Raw genomic sequence first — 15681 nt, forward strand, 5'->3', positions numbered from 1 at the left:
TACTTAGGATTTTAATCCAGATCTGTCTGGCAAGATCTTTTGCTTTTACTATGATGCCTTTTTTAAAGATACACTAAATGTGACTGATGGAAGCAGCCCGGCCATTTGCACAACTCCAGGGTGCACTGTTTACATCGTGCTTTATAGGGCTAGCAGTCCCTGGAGAACATGGATCCAGTAGGAACAGAATTCTCTGAAGTTTAGCAAAGCAGTGGCCGTGGGGTAGAGAGGTGAAATCAACAAAGAATAATCCACTTGTCTCGATTCTTATAAAGAATCTTGTCCATTATATCTACACAAGGTGAGTGCCAGAGTAATGAGGACATGTATCCACTTGTTTTATTCAGTTCCAAGACCCTCCTTAAAAATGCCCACAGGTGTTCTGATTATATATATATATAAATTATATATAAAACATGTAAGGATTATTTGATACAGAAAGCACAATGTCAACTGAGCCATATGCACTTTGAAATCAAGAATGTATACAGAAATAGGAACGCCTGGGTGACACAGTTGGTTAAGCATCTGACTCTTGGTTTCGGCTCAGGTCATGATCTCAGGGTCCTGGGATGGAGCCCATGTGGGGCTCCGTGATCAGTGCAGAGTCTGCTTGAGATTCTCTCTCCCACTCTGTCTGCCCCTCCTGCTCATGCTTTCTCTCTAAAATAAATAAATCAATGTTTAAAAAAAATAATGTATACAGAAATAGAGAAAGGAAATTATAAATAGCTAGGATTTGTTGAGTATTTTTTATGTGCCTGGCATGCCCCAGTGTGAATGAGATATTACCCACATAGTATGGGTGAGGAAGCAAAAGACCAGGGAAAAGAATTCATGTAAATCACACAGTAATAAGCACTGAGGGCTCGCACCTATGTATGTCTGCTTCCACAGCTGGCTAGCTGTAGTCACTCCCTCAATAGGGCTATTTGCTAGCATCTTGTCAGTAGGCTATGAAATAATCTCAACCAGCAATGGCTTGAGTTTATAGGACTTGTCTGAGTCACATCATTCCAATGGACCCAAATTCCATGTCAGCCAGGTAACTTTGTAGAATCAGAGAGAATAAATATACTAATATACAAACTGGAAAAAATTCTTATCCCTTAAGGTGGTTCATCCTCAATCTTTAGGGCATATGTGTGTTATAGCTCAACCATATCAATTTGTATTGCTTCAACTATTGTTTATTAATGGAATGGAGACCAAACTTACTTAAGCAAAAATGTTCCTAATCATATACCTCCCTTGCTATTATAGAGAGTTCCCTTAGAGAATAAATTTCTAAATTGTCCTCTTAGGGAAATTTGGTCTTTGTTAGAACTAAAGAGTCAGTCAGGGGTTACATAGGTTGGAGCAGAACAAAGGTGGCAGGAAAAAAGGTCTGGAAGGAAAAAGAAACACACATGTGATTTTGTGAGAATATTGTTTGGGAAATAAGACTGAGTGAGACAGAGACCTAAGAATGGAGTGGCTGCCATCACTTTGGTGGGCAGCAAGAGTAGAAAAGCACAGAGAACTCTAAAGATGTTCTGTAATGCATTAAGAAGAACCTGTCATTGCCTTGACATTCTTAAATGGAGGCCCCAAAAAAGACTTTAATTGCTTTTCATTATTTTTGACTGGATTTGCATGGATTGTGCACCTTTGAATTTCCCTCCATGTGGGCCTGAAGTAGAGTTCAGACATCAGAATCTTATTTGGGCTCTACTAAATCATAGCATGCCAAAATATGAAATCAATAAAATTGAAAGTCTATTTTAATGGCTATTTAAATTTCCAAAATGCCTTTTAGTATGAGCTGTTGCTGCTGAAGGGTAAGCCAATTTAGAGATCACTGTGGTCCAGAAAAGTATCCTGCATTAGAACAACCTTTGTTTTCACTCCCTGTATCATGTACCTACCATTTGAGGACCAAATGGCACGAGGATTAGACGATAAAACGTTGTCACCTACTCTCAGAGCAGAAGAACTGCTCCATCCTATCGATGTGTAACGGTTTTCAGAGGAATTGTCAAGGCATTCAGGATTCTTGACACTGAGGATTCTGTTTATTTCTCTGACTACAGAGTGCAACACCTCTTTTGGTAAAAATAGATCAAATCCTTTCTCACAGCCACAGCATGCTAAAGACTTCTGAATCTGGGAGGAGAACATAGTCACTAAAGATGTCATAGTTACTGACTATATACTAGGATAAATATAAAGAAAACCACTCCTATAATTGTTGTAGTAAAATTGCTAAAACTAGAAAGTCAGGGAGGGAGAAAGATCTCTTAAACACAGCCATATGCAAAAGCACATTGCTTTCAAAGAATAATAAGACTGGGAGCTGCCTTCTCAAGAGAAAAAAAAAATGAAAGCTAGAAGCCAATCTCTAAAATGAAAAAAGTAAAATCACTGTTAATTAGAGGTCTATATCCAGCAAAAAGTTCCTTCAGGAATTAAGGTAATATAAAAATATTTTCAGGCAAATTGTGAGAATTCATCAGCAAAGACCTCCAATGAAAACTTCTTAAGTGGGAATTCTTTGGACAGAGGCAAAATAATCACAGATGAAGCATAGAAATATAGGAACAATAAAGAGAGATGGAGAGGAAAAAAGTAGAGTAAATCTAATAATTACTGAATTCACAAAAGGAAAACAATACCTCGTAGGGTACAAAATATATGTAAATTAAAATGTCTGACAATAAAAAGCACAAAAGATGAGAGGATATAAATGAAAATGTGTTCTCAGGTGCTTTCATTAATGGGAATTTATAAAAATATTAATTTATGTTAGACGAAAATAAGTCAAGAATATATGTTTTAATCTCTAGGGTAACTATTGAATGATAGTAAAAGTATAAAGGAGATGGTACTTTAAAAAACCAATGAAAAAGAAATCAGGAACGAAGTTTAAAAAGCATAAAATAGGTGGAAAAAAACAGAATGAGGATCATTTTAAGTCAAATGTATCAGAAAAACACAAAATATAAAAGGACTATATCTTCCAAATTTTGAGTTAATCTGGATGGAAATAAAAGCAATAACAAAATGTAACAGATTATAAGCAGAATAAAGGAAAACACATCAGCCAATGTAGACTTTAAGGCAGATGCATTACTAGAGATAAAGAATTTTTTAAGCATTACTTTAATTCACTAGAACATATAATTTTCTAAATTTCTCTGTACCTAACATTTTACAACCGTAAAGCAAAATTTGAGAAACCTGTTCAACTTCCACACAGGATTGGGCAGCTGTGGATGACTGACAGTCCAGCTGGGGTAAATTTGAAATAAAATGCCAAAAGTAGGGGTGCCTGGCTGTCTTAGTCAGTGGAGTATGTGACTCTTGATCTTAGGATTGTTCAAGATCAAGGTTTGAGCCCCATGTTGGATATAGAGATTACTTTAAAAATTTTAAAAATAAAATAAAATACCTAAAGTGTTCACTCAAAGGCATTAGACGGCAGCCGAGGCCTATAAGACTAGAGATACAAGAGGATAGCACCTCTGAGGTGAGCTGACAATTCCCTCCACTTTTTCCTTGGGGTCATTAGGCAAAAGGCTGCTAATCCAGGTTTGGCCCTGGGACAAGTCGGCTGCTATGTATAGAGAAATTAGTCAAGCGTTTGGGTTGCACGGGGCTGGAGTGACAACATTGAAAATTAAGGGAACTTAAACATAAAGTCAGTTTCTTTGAGATATTTGTTGAGTTCTGAAGTTCAGTGGGGCAAGTGGCAAAAAAAAAAAAAAAAAAATCTAAGCCAAAACCATGAGAAGCATGGCAGAATTTGCCATACATTCTATACTAAGGAGACGAGATCTACCAAGGCCTGGTGGGACCTGGCTGGATATACCGAGCTCTCCATTTAACAACATGGAGGGCAACACCTAAGGAACTGCGGGGGGTACCGAGGGGAGGGTAGGTACTACAGGTTTGGGTCTTATCAAAATTGAAACCTAGCCTCATCTCAGTTCATTTGCTAATTAAAGTGATCCACTCCCTCCCTTCCAAGTCTATCTATTAGAGAAAAGGGTGAATTTTCTCTTACAAAGCATAACATATTCTTGGAGTCCCTATAGCTCTTATTAAAAATGTCCAGCATTTAATAAAAGTTACTAGGCATGACAAGGGATAGGGCCATGGGATCAATAACCACAAAATGCATTAGAAATAGTCCTACAACCGATACAGATACTAAAGTTATCAGGCAAGAAGAATTTTGAAATATCTATGATTAGTAAACCCAAGAAACCAGGGGAAAAACTGAAGAAACAAGAAGAAAAGATAAAGAATTTGACCAGTATTGGAATCTATAAAAACAATCAAATGGAAATTCTAGAACTGAAAAAATAAAATGCCTGAAATTGAGATCTTAATGGATAGGTTTAATGACAAATTAGCCACAAGAGAAAATAAGATTGGTAAATAGGGAGACATATCACAAGAAACATCTAAATTGAAATATACAGGAAAAAAAATAAAGGAGCATAACAGAAATGTGGAATGAAGTAAAAAGGCTAACAAATTTGTACCTGAATCTCAGAAGGAAAAGAGAGCTAAAACGTGACATAAGCAATATTTTAAGAGAGAACAGGCCCAAATAATCCAAAAGTAACGAAAGACAGTAAACCACACATGCACAAAGCTCTGTGAATTTCAAACATGATGAAATGTAAATTATATATATAGTAAGAATGCCAAAAGCCAAAGACAAAGAAAAAAATCTTAAAAGGAACTAGAGCAAAAAGGCATGTCACTTTCAAGTGGGAATAATAAGCCTGACATCTGACTTTCCAACAGAAACCATGAAAACCAGAAGATAATGATACAATCTCTATAACATACTAAAAGATAAATAAATGTCAACCTAGAATTTTATGTCTAATGAAAATATTCTTAGAAAATCAAAGCAAAATAATGTTTTCAGACAAACAGAGAAACTGTCACCAGTGGATCTTCACTAAAAGAAATACTAAAAGAAAACGTTTTGGTAAAAAGAAATCCCTATTGAAATCTGAATATGTTAGAAAGACTGAGGAGCAATTAGGGAGGGTAAGATGTGTGTAATTACAGAGACTATTGATCTGTAAAAACAACAGAAAGTAACTTATGAGTTGAAATGCATATCAAAACAGATTGCATTAAGAAATTAAAATACAGGATCAAATAATTCAAAGAGCAGGAGGGAAATAAACAGAAATGTCAAAATATTAAAATCTTAAAAATTCTCTAAGCTCTGGCATAGAGAAAATAGTAAAATTCATAGTAAACAAGTAAAAAGTACATGTCATATTATCTTCAATGCTTGAAAAGAACAGTTGAAATAAAGTCACAGAAGGAAAAATAAAATAAAACGGATGAATCTAGAAGAAAAAGTGGAATATAAGAGAGGAAGTCAAAAATAGTGAACAGATAAAGATAATCAGAAGTATATCAGTAATTACATTAGCTTAATATAGAAGAAATACCCAAGTAACTATCAAGATTGTTGAAGTCAAAAATAAAGGAAATGCAGCTCTATGCTGCAAATAAAAGACACACATTAAACATTAGGATATAGCAAGGATGCAATTAAAGAATACAAAGAAGTATTCCAAGCAAATATTAACCAAGAGAAACCTGAAATAACTATGTTAGTATCAGAAAAAAATGGAACACTACTAGAAATAGAAGGTGTTAGTTCATAATGGTGAAGAGAAAATTATCAGAATTCTATCTCTGTTTGAATCCAATAATACAGCTTTAATTTATAATCATTATGAATTGAGAGAACTCAAAGAACTAGACAAATTTACAATGAAGGAAGAAATTTTCATAACCTCTTTCAATAGCTTGGACTAAAACAGAGGTAGACAAAAAAATCAGTAAGGATATGGATGACTAGAACAACAACAAAAATTAACAGAGTTGACATGATTGACATATGTGGAAAATCACACTGCACACAACAAGGAGAGGATTCAAGTTATTTTCAGTTGCCTATGGGACAGTTATTGAAATTGGTGATATTCTGGGTCATAAAGCAAGCTGCAATTGATTTAAAATGCTTGAAATCATTCAGAATATTTTCTTTGATCACAGTGAATTAAGGTTGCCATCTAAAGCAAAAGATACATAACCCCCATTGCTTTGAGAGTAATGTTTAAGTCAAAGAAATCACAATTGGAATTAGAAAATACTTTAAATCATAACGAAGTAGGACATTTCAAAGCATGTGGGATGCTTTTAAAATCATGCCCAGAGAGGGACACCTGGGTGGCTCAGTCGGTTAAGTGTCTGCCTTCGGCTCAGGTCGTGATCCCAGAGTCCTGGGATCAGGTCTCACATCAGGCTCCCTGCTCAGCAGGAAGCCTGCTTCTCCCTCTCCTGCTCCCTCTGCTTGTGCTCTCTCTCTCTGACAAATAAATAAAAATATTTTTTTTAAAAAATCATGCCCAGAGAGAAATGTATAGCTTTAAACATGTATATTGAAAAACAGGTAAGTCTTAAAATCAATAATCACGTTTCTTATCTCAAGTAGCTAGAAAAGCAGCAAATTAACCCCCCCCCCAAGATTATGAAGATTAGGACAAAAACATTATACATAAAATTAACAATGTCAAAAGTTGGTTCTCTGGAAATTAATGAAAGTAATGAAAAAATGAAGGTTGATTAAGAAAAAGAGAAAAATTATCAATGTCAGTAATGAAAAAGCATGCATTATGGTAAGTTTAGAATATAAAAGAGAAATAACAGAATATTATGAACAACTTCATGCCTGTAAATCTGACAATTTAGATGAAACTGAAAAGTCCCTCAACACACTCACACACACACAGAGTCATCAAATATAATTTTTAATATTTTTATGGGGAGAGGTGCTCATGAAGGCAAATGTGAAAAGGCTCACAAATGGCTTATGTAGCTCTCTCCCCACAAAAGCCCTAGGGGTGGTATTGCTAAAATGAAAAGGGGAACTATAAATTCTGGGGACAACTGGTGATGTCTGCCCCGATCTGCACCTATCATTGCTAATACCCATAAATGGTCTTCTTTATACATTAGAACACACTCTCCTGCTCCCCCTAAAAATCAAATCAAATTTCCACCCAGTGACTGCATACAGTTCAACATGCAGGGACTTTTGGTCTGTATGTGATGCCTCTCTGATTAAGGGACAGAGAAACTAATAGACAAACCATATACTCCCTCGCATATTCAACAGGTGAAGGCAGAATAGGAATAAAATAGACCTAGGGAAATAAAACGAACAGAACAAAACAAACAGAAAACCCTCGCTCTCATAAAAGGGAAGAAAAGGAAACACAGGACCTTTAATGGTGAAATCTTTTGAAAAGGAAAGGCAAAGACTCCCCGCCCTGGAGAGAACTAATTTCTTGGTAAGACACTGGCTCTGCTCTCCAAAAGGCACTTCCTTGTTCTCTTTGGCTGCTGGATCTGACCCCTCCTCTATTGATCACTCTCCGTGGCTTCCTTGCCTTCTGCTGAGCTGGGTTTGGGTACCCAGGACTGGCCAAGCACAGCTGCTTGGCAGCTAAGCTTCTCTCTTCCTCATCCAAGTATTGGGAGCAATCACTGGGCCAGTAGCTCTTGGACCATGGGAAGAGACCAGGTGAATGGAGTCCTTCACTTTTGTATTAACCCCAAACCGGTTCCTATCACCAATAAACATCACCTTCTGAATTTCTCAACTGGATTCATAGATTTCCTAATCCTGCTGGCTTTCATTCCACTAGGCTCTCTCTCAATCTTGGAATCGTTTTTACTGTTAAAGCCAACTTTTCTGGTTTGGTACTGCCGCTGTAAAGTTACTTCTACCCACATAGTTTTTCAACATTTTAATGGAATTTGAGAAGGAGGAATGAAAAATTCAGGAAATCAACAGTTAACACTCTTAAGCCTCATTTCGTTAGGTTGTCTTTTCCTGCAGCATTTGTCTGACTTTACATCTGTGTCCTGCCGTTCTTTTTCGCATAGTTATTACGGATTTCTTAAAGGAGTTACAGCTGTAATTGGGATGATAGGAGGACTCATTTCTTCTACTCTGTGTGGAGTAATCCTTAATCAGGTAAGAAGCCTTCAGACATGGGTGGTTACTTTTCTAATATTACTTATACAGAGAAAGGCAGCAATATATATACAAACAATTGTAGACCTGACATCAGCAGGAGGTGAGCAATGAGATATTGGCTCACATTAAACTTGGTCAGATCAGGCATCCCTCCAAATCTACAGATAATGTAATTTCTTTCTCATTGGATGTCAAGTAGTTGTGCTGGGAACAGTTTAGTCACTGGTCTTGGGAACAGAAATAGACCTCTGTGATTTTTAACAATGAGTGTGTGGCTTGATCCAAACAGGAATTTTGGCTGGGTGAATGGTAATATAAGTAACAAGATACGGTTTTGTTAGAAAAGGAATGAAAAATCAGGAGCAAACAGAATTAGTGATCAAAAGAAACCCTTCTCTAAAGGTCAACTTGTGTTTCGACAAGTGCTGTGGACAAGGTTACCTGAAATCCTTCTCTTAAGAACACTAAAATGCCCTATCAAATTTAAACAATCATTTTCAATGCATACCTGATCTTGAAAAAGATGTAAGAGGAAATTTCAGAGATGAAAAACAGAGGAAGAGCTTGATCCCAGAGAGGTCAATGTCTGCTGAAGCCCTGGAATGCCTTGGTACGTGACCCTTGCTGGATGATCTGTCACTTCGGCTGTGATGAACAAATCAAGAATAAGACATAATATCCCCCAAACCACTCATAAAACAAACAAAAAAAGTCAGACTGGAAACGCTTGCATAAATCTGTAATCACAAATCACAAATCACAAAGCACTACACCCTCACACATAGTGCCATGTAGCTTACATGCAAACTTTGTTTATTTGGAGGAAAAGCTACGAGCTGAGAAGTAGCAGTATACAGGCAATTCCTCCACATGTTCCTTATCCCACGACTTGGGCCAAGGAGAGATGGTCTGCATTCACCATGGCCAAATTTCCCAAAGAAGAGAGCCCACTACCATCATGTTCTATGTACTTATGGTATCAGAAAGGCAGGAAAAATCACTGTAACCATGGAATCTCCCTGGACAGAAAAGTGGATAAAAAAGCAGGATTCCAGGAGACCAGGCTGATCTCTCCCTGAGTGTAGAGCCCACTCAGCCTGTTCTTCCATTTCACTCACTCGGATATGCCGAGCGGACTTCCAAACGTTGTTAAGGTGAGCTAACTTCTCTGCGGACTTTCACAAGGTGGGAGGAAATGTGCCTCCAGAACGGTCCAAAGTTGTCTCTGCCCAGTAAGGAAATTTGTCTGTCTCAGCCTCAGCTTCAAAGGGAGAGGAAAAACTGAATAAAGACTCTTCTGGACATCTGGAACAATGAACCAATTTTCCCAACAGTTTGAGGCCCAAATTCAAACTCTATTTATTTCAAATGCCATAAGCCAAGCATTGAATTTTGAGTAGTCCAAAGATGCCTAGTAGAAGCAAGTAAGGTTTTTCTGGAGAAACTCACCCTAAATTCATACTCTAGGATTTTCTCATGCGTAAAGGTTTAGTGAGAACAATTTTACAATCAATCAAAAATCACCAAACACGTGAAGAAATAAGGTATCACATGAGAGAAGAATTAAAAAACCTTGGAATCAGATCCTCAGAGATATTGGAAATCTATGCATATGTTTAAAGAGGCAAAAGAGAGGATCAAAAATATATGTAAGAAGCATAAGATTTGATAGAGAACTAAATCTAACCTCTGGTAATTAAAAATAGAAAAATTGAAATAAAAAATTTTAGATGAAATACAGCTAACACGAGAATTAGTGAAGTTTTGGATTCCACTAATAAGAGTAAGTAATTTGGGCCAATTCTCTTAGTAAAAGCAATTTAAAAGGTTGGAAAAATATGAAGAGTCTTCTTTGAAGCTTCAGAGAAGCAGAGAGATGGAAAACTTTAACAGGAAAGATCTGGGAGAAGCCAGGAACTGAAAGAATTAGGCAAAGGACTACAGGGTATTTTCCACTGGGCTGAGGAAAGCAAATTTTTTGGCTGCTTTTGAGAGTCTGCCAAGGGTGAGGACCCCGATAAATTAACTCTTGTTTTAGTCTGAGACCTTCCAAGAGTTGCACGGAAGGAGTAAGAGTGAACAGAAATAAATCAGTCCTCACACAGTCTGCTTGAGTCATCTGGGCAGAACAGAACATATCCAATCTTACTTTAAAGGGGTTTGGACTTACCGTGTCCCAGAGGAGTCAGCAGGAAGCAAACAAAAACAGTGCTTTTGGGGAGAGGCATCACCAACCTGACTGTCACCAGAAATAGTTTTTTTAAGAGCAATCTCCTGCACACAACAGAAGATAACCAGGCACATGATGGAGACACAGCAAAATGGGGGGAAACCAGAACAAAGAGCAAATAGCAGTGGCAGGAGAAAGGGACCCCAAAGACAAGTCAGACTGGTCCCACCAGCTCGAGTACAGTGCACCGGGAAGGATAAGTGAAGCTTGATATTTTCCGTAGGAGGCTCAAACTATAGGAAGTCACATAGAATATGTGAGAAAAAAAGGACTAAAATTGAAGTTTAAAAACAAATTTGATAGACATGCCGGCACTGCTAAGAACCCCAAATCCCAACAGCAAAAACTATGGAGGTCTTTCTTTCTCAACTGGTAGATCCTTGTCGAGTCAGCGGGTCAGGTAACTGGGGAGAGCCGGTCCTCTAAGCACCCCAGTGACCGAGGCAGAGCAGAGGGTGCAGTGAGGGGCAGTGGCTCTTTACCCTTCTGCTCCAGGTCGTGGTCCAAAGCAATCACGGCTAACCTTGACTTCAGGGGGCTGTGGAGCGCCATGAAGGAGGACCAAAAATGTCACATCGGTTCACTCCTCCAGCCACCAAACATTCAGTTCACTCTCCCCAGGGCTGGTGGAATGATTTCACTTCCTCCGTAAGGACCCGGGGTCCCACCTCGTTATGGCATCAAGTTCAAAGTGCAGACTGTGTCCTGTCTTCACTGGGGTGATCATGCACAACAGCCCTCCACATCAGGGGCACCGTACTCCATCATGCTGTTTACTGCGGTGGCCCCGCCATCCATTAGCCATCATAAACACTTCCTTTCAGAAAAGGAAGATCGGGATGCAGACGGTAGCTATAGGTTTACAGTAAGGCCGGCACCCTGCTAGGCGGACATTTTGAGACTACCTCTCGGGGTGCGCTTGAGTGTTCTTTGATCAGGTCCTGAAGTGACTGAATGTAGGGACCGGGGGGCTTTTGGAGTGGTCTGCCTTGATTAGTGTGCTCTGTGTGGAGTAAGGTGAGTGAATCAAATATTTCATGACGAGAATGGTGAACTAGGAGCTAATTATTGCAGCTAATTATTGCAGCTACTTATTGCAACAATAATTTTTTCTGGGGACACCTGGGTGGCTCAGTCGGTGAAGCGTCTGCCTTTGACTCAGGTCATGATCCCAGTGTCCTGGGATCGTGAGCCCCTCATCGGCCTCCCTGCTCAGCGGGGAGTCTGCTTCTCCCTCTACCCCTCACCCTGCTTGTGTGCTCTCTCTCTCTCTGCCAAATAAATAAATAAAATCTTTTAAAAACATGATTAAAAAATAATTTTTTTTTCTGGTTATTCTCTTGGCAGTTTCCCACTTGCATGAAGTTAAATGTATTCATGCAAGTTATTTTGGCCAATGAGAGGAAGTTATATGTGTTAATTCTGAAGAGAAGTTTAAGAGGCAGGAGGTCATTCTCTTCCTGACATAGCAACTGGTAACGAGAATGGCGACTGCATCTCTACCATCCAGGATCTGGGGATGAGGAGATGTAGAGCCCAGCTCCTAGCTAACCTGCTGTGCACCCTAGTGTAACCACAAAGCCAAACCATTAAGAGATACAAAGTTAGCTATAGTGAAAGATTTTAATACACCACTTGTAATTGTTGCAGCAAGGAGAAAAAAATCTGTAAAAATATAAAAGAGTTTAGCAACACAATTAACATACTTGGCCTAATTGACATTCATGGAACGCCCCACTCAGCAACCCCAGAATCCTCATTCCTTTCAAGGTGTCCTAGAACATTTGTAAAAATTGACTACATACTGTGCTATTATGTAAATTCCAGCAATTGTAACAGGACTGTAATTACACAAAATGTGTCCTCCAATCACAATTAAATTATTATAGAAATCAAAGACAGAATAGTAAAGCAGAAAAATCCACACATATTTTGAAAATAAGAAGTAACATTTTAGATCGTCACTTGCCTATACTGACAAGTTCAGTAATGTGGCTCAGTTCTTCCACTGGGGATAGATGGTAAATTAGATTTCAAAGGATCGATATTCTATAGAAAACCAAAGTGCAATAACATCATAACTAATACCAATAGGATTTCTAAAAAGAGCACATATATTTACAAACTGAACAACATAATAGAAAATAATTATTAGGTTTAAAAGAACATCAAAAAGTGAATTCAGCAACACTTAAAACTGAATGACAGGGTAATTGTTACATGTGGAAATATATTGGACATTTAGGGTAATTTATAACTTGACCTAATCTATAGAAGAAAACACAAGAAAGCCAACCAAAAATAAATAAGCTAATAAGCATTCAACTCCAGAACTTGGGGAAAACAACAACATAGCAACCCCAAAGAATAAGAACGATTAAAACAATAACATAAAATAAATAAATTCTACAGTTAATAAAACAGTAGAGAAGACACACAAAATTTAAAATTGGTAATCTGAAAAGATTAATCAGATAGACAATCTTTCTGGAGCAGGATACAAGAGACAAGATTCAACTGTTGGAAATACCAAGTGAGAAGGAGAAATTTTTTTGGAGACGTTGTAGATTAAAAGCTAAGAACAGAAAGAACAACTCTATGCTAAAAATTTGGGAAAACTGGATAAACAAATATATTCAGATTCCTAAAAATATATACAGTGTGTATTCAAATCTCAACTCTGCTACTCATAAGCTATGCGACCTGGAAACATTTCTTATACTATAAGTCCTGGTGTCTCGAGCTATAAATGGCCAAAATGACAGAGAAACCTCATGGAGTTTAGGGGCTTACCAAATCAGATCATGCATGCAAGTACCAGACGCTCATGTATTCAACCCATAACAGCTATTAATATCATTATTTGCATACCCTTTTAAATGCTATCTTAATTGTGCAGCATTCCGAAAAGGTTAGCAAACCCAATTGGTCAATAAAAGTAAGTTACAGGTATATACAATGTAAATGCAGAAGAACAAAATAACATTATGTACAGAGAACAGACTGTCCTGCGGAGGGGGAATCAAAGTTAGATATTATATTGTATAAATATCTAAAGCACAGTATCAACCAATATTACAAAGTACTCATGGGGGAAAAACACTGAAAATTGTGCAAACCCCATATGAAGAGAACTGCACACGTATTAAAGCAACATCAGTGAAACTATATGAAGAAGGAGGCAGATCAAGTTTTTATGTTGGACTTCAGGTCCAAATCACAATGAATTCTATCAACTTAAAATTATTGAAAACTTTATTATTTGTCATTAAATTTCTGGGCACATCTTGGTCCTTTTCTTGACTTTCTGTTTGCCAATGACCTGTTAAGCTTGGCATGTTTTAATTAGAGAAATGGCTGTAATTAAATATATTTAATGTCTTATCTGAAGGAAACATACTGTTTTATTTTTTCAATGTCTACTCTTAATTATATTTTGTTTTACTAATTTTAGTTTTCTTTTTGAGAGAAAGAGAGAGCAAGTAGGAGTGCAGAGAGGCAGAGAGAGAGGGAGAGAATCTTAAGTAAGCTCCACACCCAGCATGGAGCCATTTGTGGGGCTCGATTTCACAACCCTGAGATCATGACCTGAGCAGATATCAAGAGTCAGACGCTTAACTGACTGAGCCACCCAGGCACCTCCTCTCTTAATTGTATTTTAAATAAAACTGATGATGATTTGTTCCAAAAAAGTACATTCTGTATAATAAAGTTTCATTTCAAACCAGAGGAGATGGCTTTATTTTTTTAAAAAAACATAGTGGGAAGCCCACTTGTAGAAAAATACGATTATACTCTGTTCTCATATCTGACCCCAAAATTAATTCTAGATGATTAAAGATGTAAGTGAAGAAAGGAAACAATAAAGATACTAAAGTAAATTAGGCCTTAATAATTATATAAACTTTGGGTTGGACATCCTTCAAAAGTATTGTACCAGACACCTAAACCCAATCACGATGCATTATAGAGAACTACGTAAAATTTAATCTCGGCTGATAAAAAAGGTAAAAAGCAAAATGGTAAAACAAGTCTCAAACATAATTAAAATTCAAGGTCATCTTTGAATATAGATGCAAAAATGAACTAAATCACCAGTGCATAGAATCCACCAGCATATTAAAATATATGCCTACAACACCATGATTAATTAAGGCATTTTCTATGAAAGTAGAAGTGGCTCCGTATTACAAAATCTATTAATGAAACTGATCATATGGGTAGACTTAAGAGAAAATGCGTTATAAATAAGGAAAGTATTTGATAAATTTTATTCAAAAGCATCGATGGATATGTAATTAACTACCAAGATACTCAGATTTGTAGTAGCAAAGAGTGAAAAACAACTTAAATATAGAGAAATAAGGGATGTTTTATAAATTTTATAAATCTAAACTCTGGATTACTAATCAGTCAGGAAAGGTTATGATACAGTCAAATATTTCTTGATATGCAAGCATGTTTATATTTCTAATAAAAAAAACCTGTTTTTTTATCAGTATCACTGTCTTAAGCAGTATGTACATCATAATGTTATTTTTATACATGAAAAATTATATGTACATAGACATAATCAAAAAGTAGAAAGATAGAGGGCACCTGGGTGGCTCAGTCGGTTAAGCATCTGATTCTTGATTTCAGCTCAGGTCATGATGTCAAGGTCCTGGAATCGAGTCCCACGTTGGGCTCTGAGCTCAGTGAGGAGTCTGCTTGTCCCTCTCTCTCTGCTCCTCCCCCCACTCGCATGCTCTCTCCCTCTAAATAAATAAATTAAATTTTTTAAAAAATAGAAAGATAAATAGTAATTATCTTTGTAGAGTGAAATTATAATTTTTTTGCTCCTTATGAGTGTGTTTTTCTATGTCTATTAAGTGACCTGTGTTGAATCTATACTAATTTTAATATTATATTGGAAGTGTTACAAAGTACCTCAAGCCCACTGATTTATAATCACTTTGCACTATAATCCCTCAGGATCCAGAATCCGCCTGGTTTAAAATTTTCTTCCTCATGGCAGTCATTAATGTGATATGCCTACTTTTCTGTCTCATCTTTGGAAAAGCAGAAATTCAGGACTGGGCTAAAGATAGACAAGAACACACACGCCTCTGAAGGTAAGAAGTGATCAGCTTGAGGTCAGATTTTGAAACTGGGAGTACAGGAGAGGGTGGTGTTGAGGGTGACAGGGTGCTAAGACGGGGACAAGTTCGAGTTTTAGACTAGAATGGGACCACGTCAAGTCTAAAACTCTGGTGTCCTGATGGACATTCAGCCCAGAGGAGGTGCTGCTCTGGGATTCTGGGGAGAGAGTGGGGCCAGGACATAGACATTTGGGAGCCTGGGCCTCTCTAACATTAAGGGTGAGGAAGACAAGGGGAGGCTT

The 15681-nt window shown here is 37.4% G+C and overlaps 1 protein-coding gene across 1 annotated transcript in view; it reads left to right on the forward strand.

Moving 5' to 3' along the window:
- LOC123836864 (sodium-dependent phosphate transport protein 1-like) overlaps window positions 1-15410 on the forward strand; it is a 34926-nt gene extending 19516 nt beyond the window's left edge. The window contains exons 11-12 of the mRNA XM_045865941.1: window positions 7975-8065; window positions 15273-15410. Of these exons, the coding sequence (XP_045721897.1) occupies window positions 7975-8065; window positions 15273-15410 (229 nt within the window). The remainder of the gene's footprint in view (window positions 1-7974; window positions 8066-15272) is intronic.
- The last annotated feature ends 271 nt before the right edge of the window (window positions 15411-15681 follow it).

The sequence above is a fragment of the Mirounga angustirostris genome, unplaced genomic scaffold (genome assembly GCF_029215605.1).
Source record: "Mirounga angustirostris isolate CCGP_5_RB_7025 unplaced genomic scaffold, mMirAng1.0.hap1 SCAF_8, whole genome shotgun sequence".
NCBI classification, from domain to species: Eukaryota; Metazoa; Chordata; class Mammalia; order Carnivora; family Phocidae; genus Mirounga; species Mirounga angustirostris.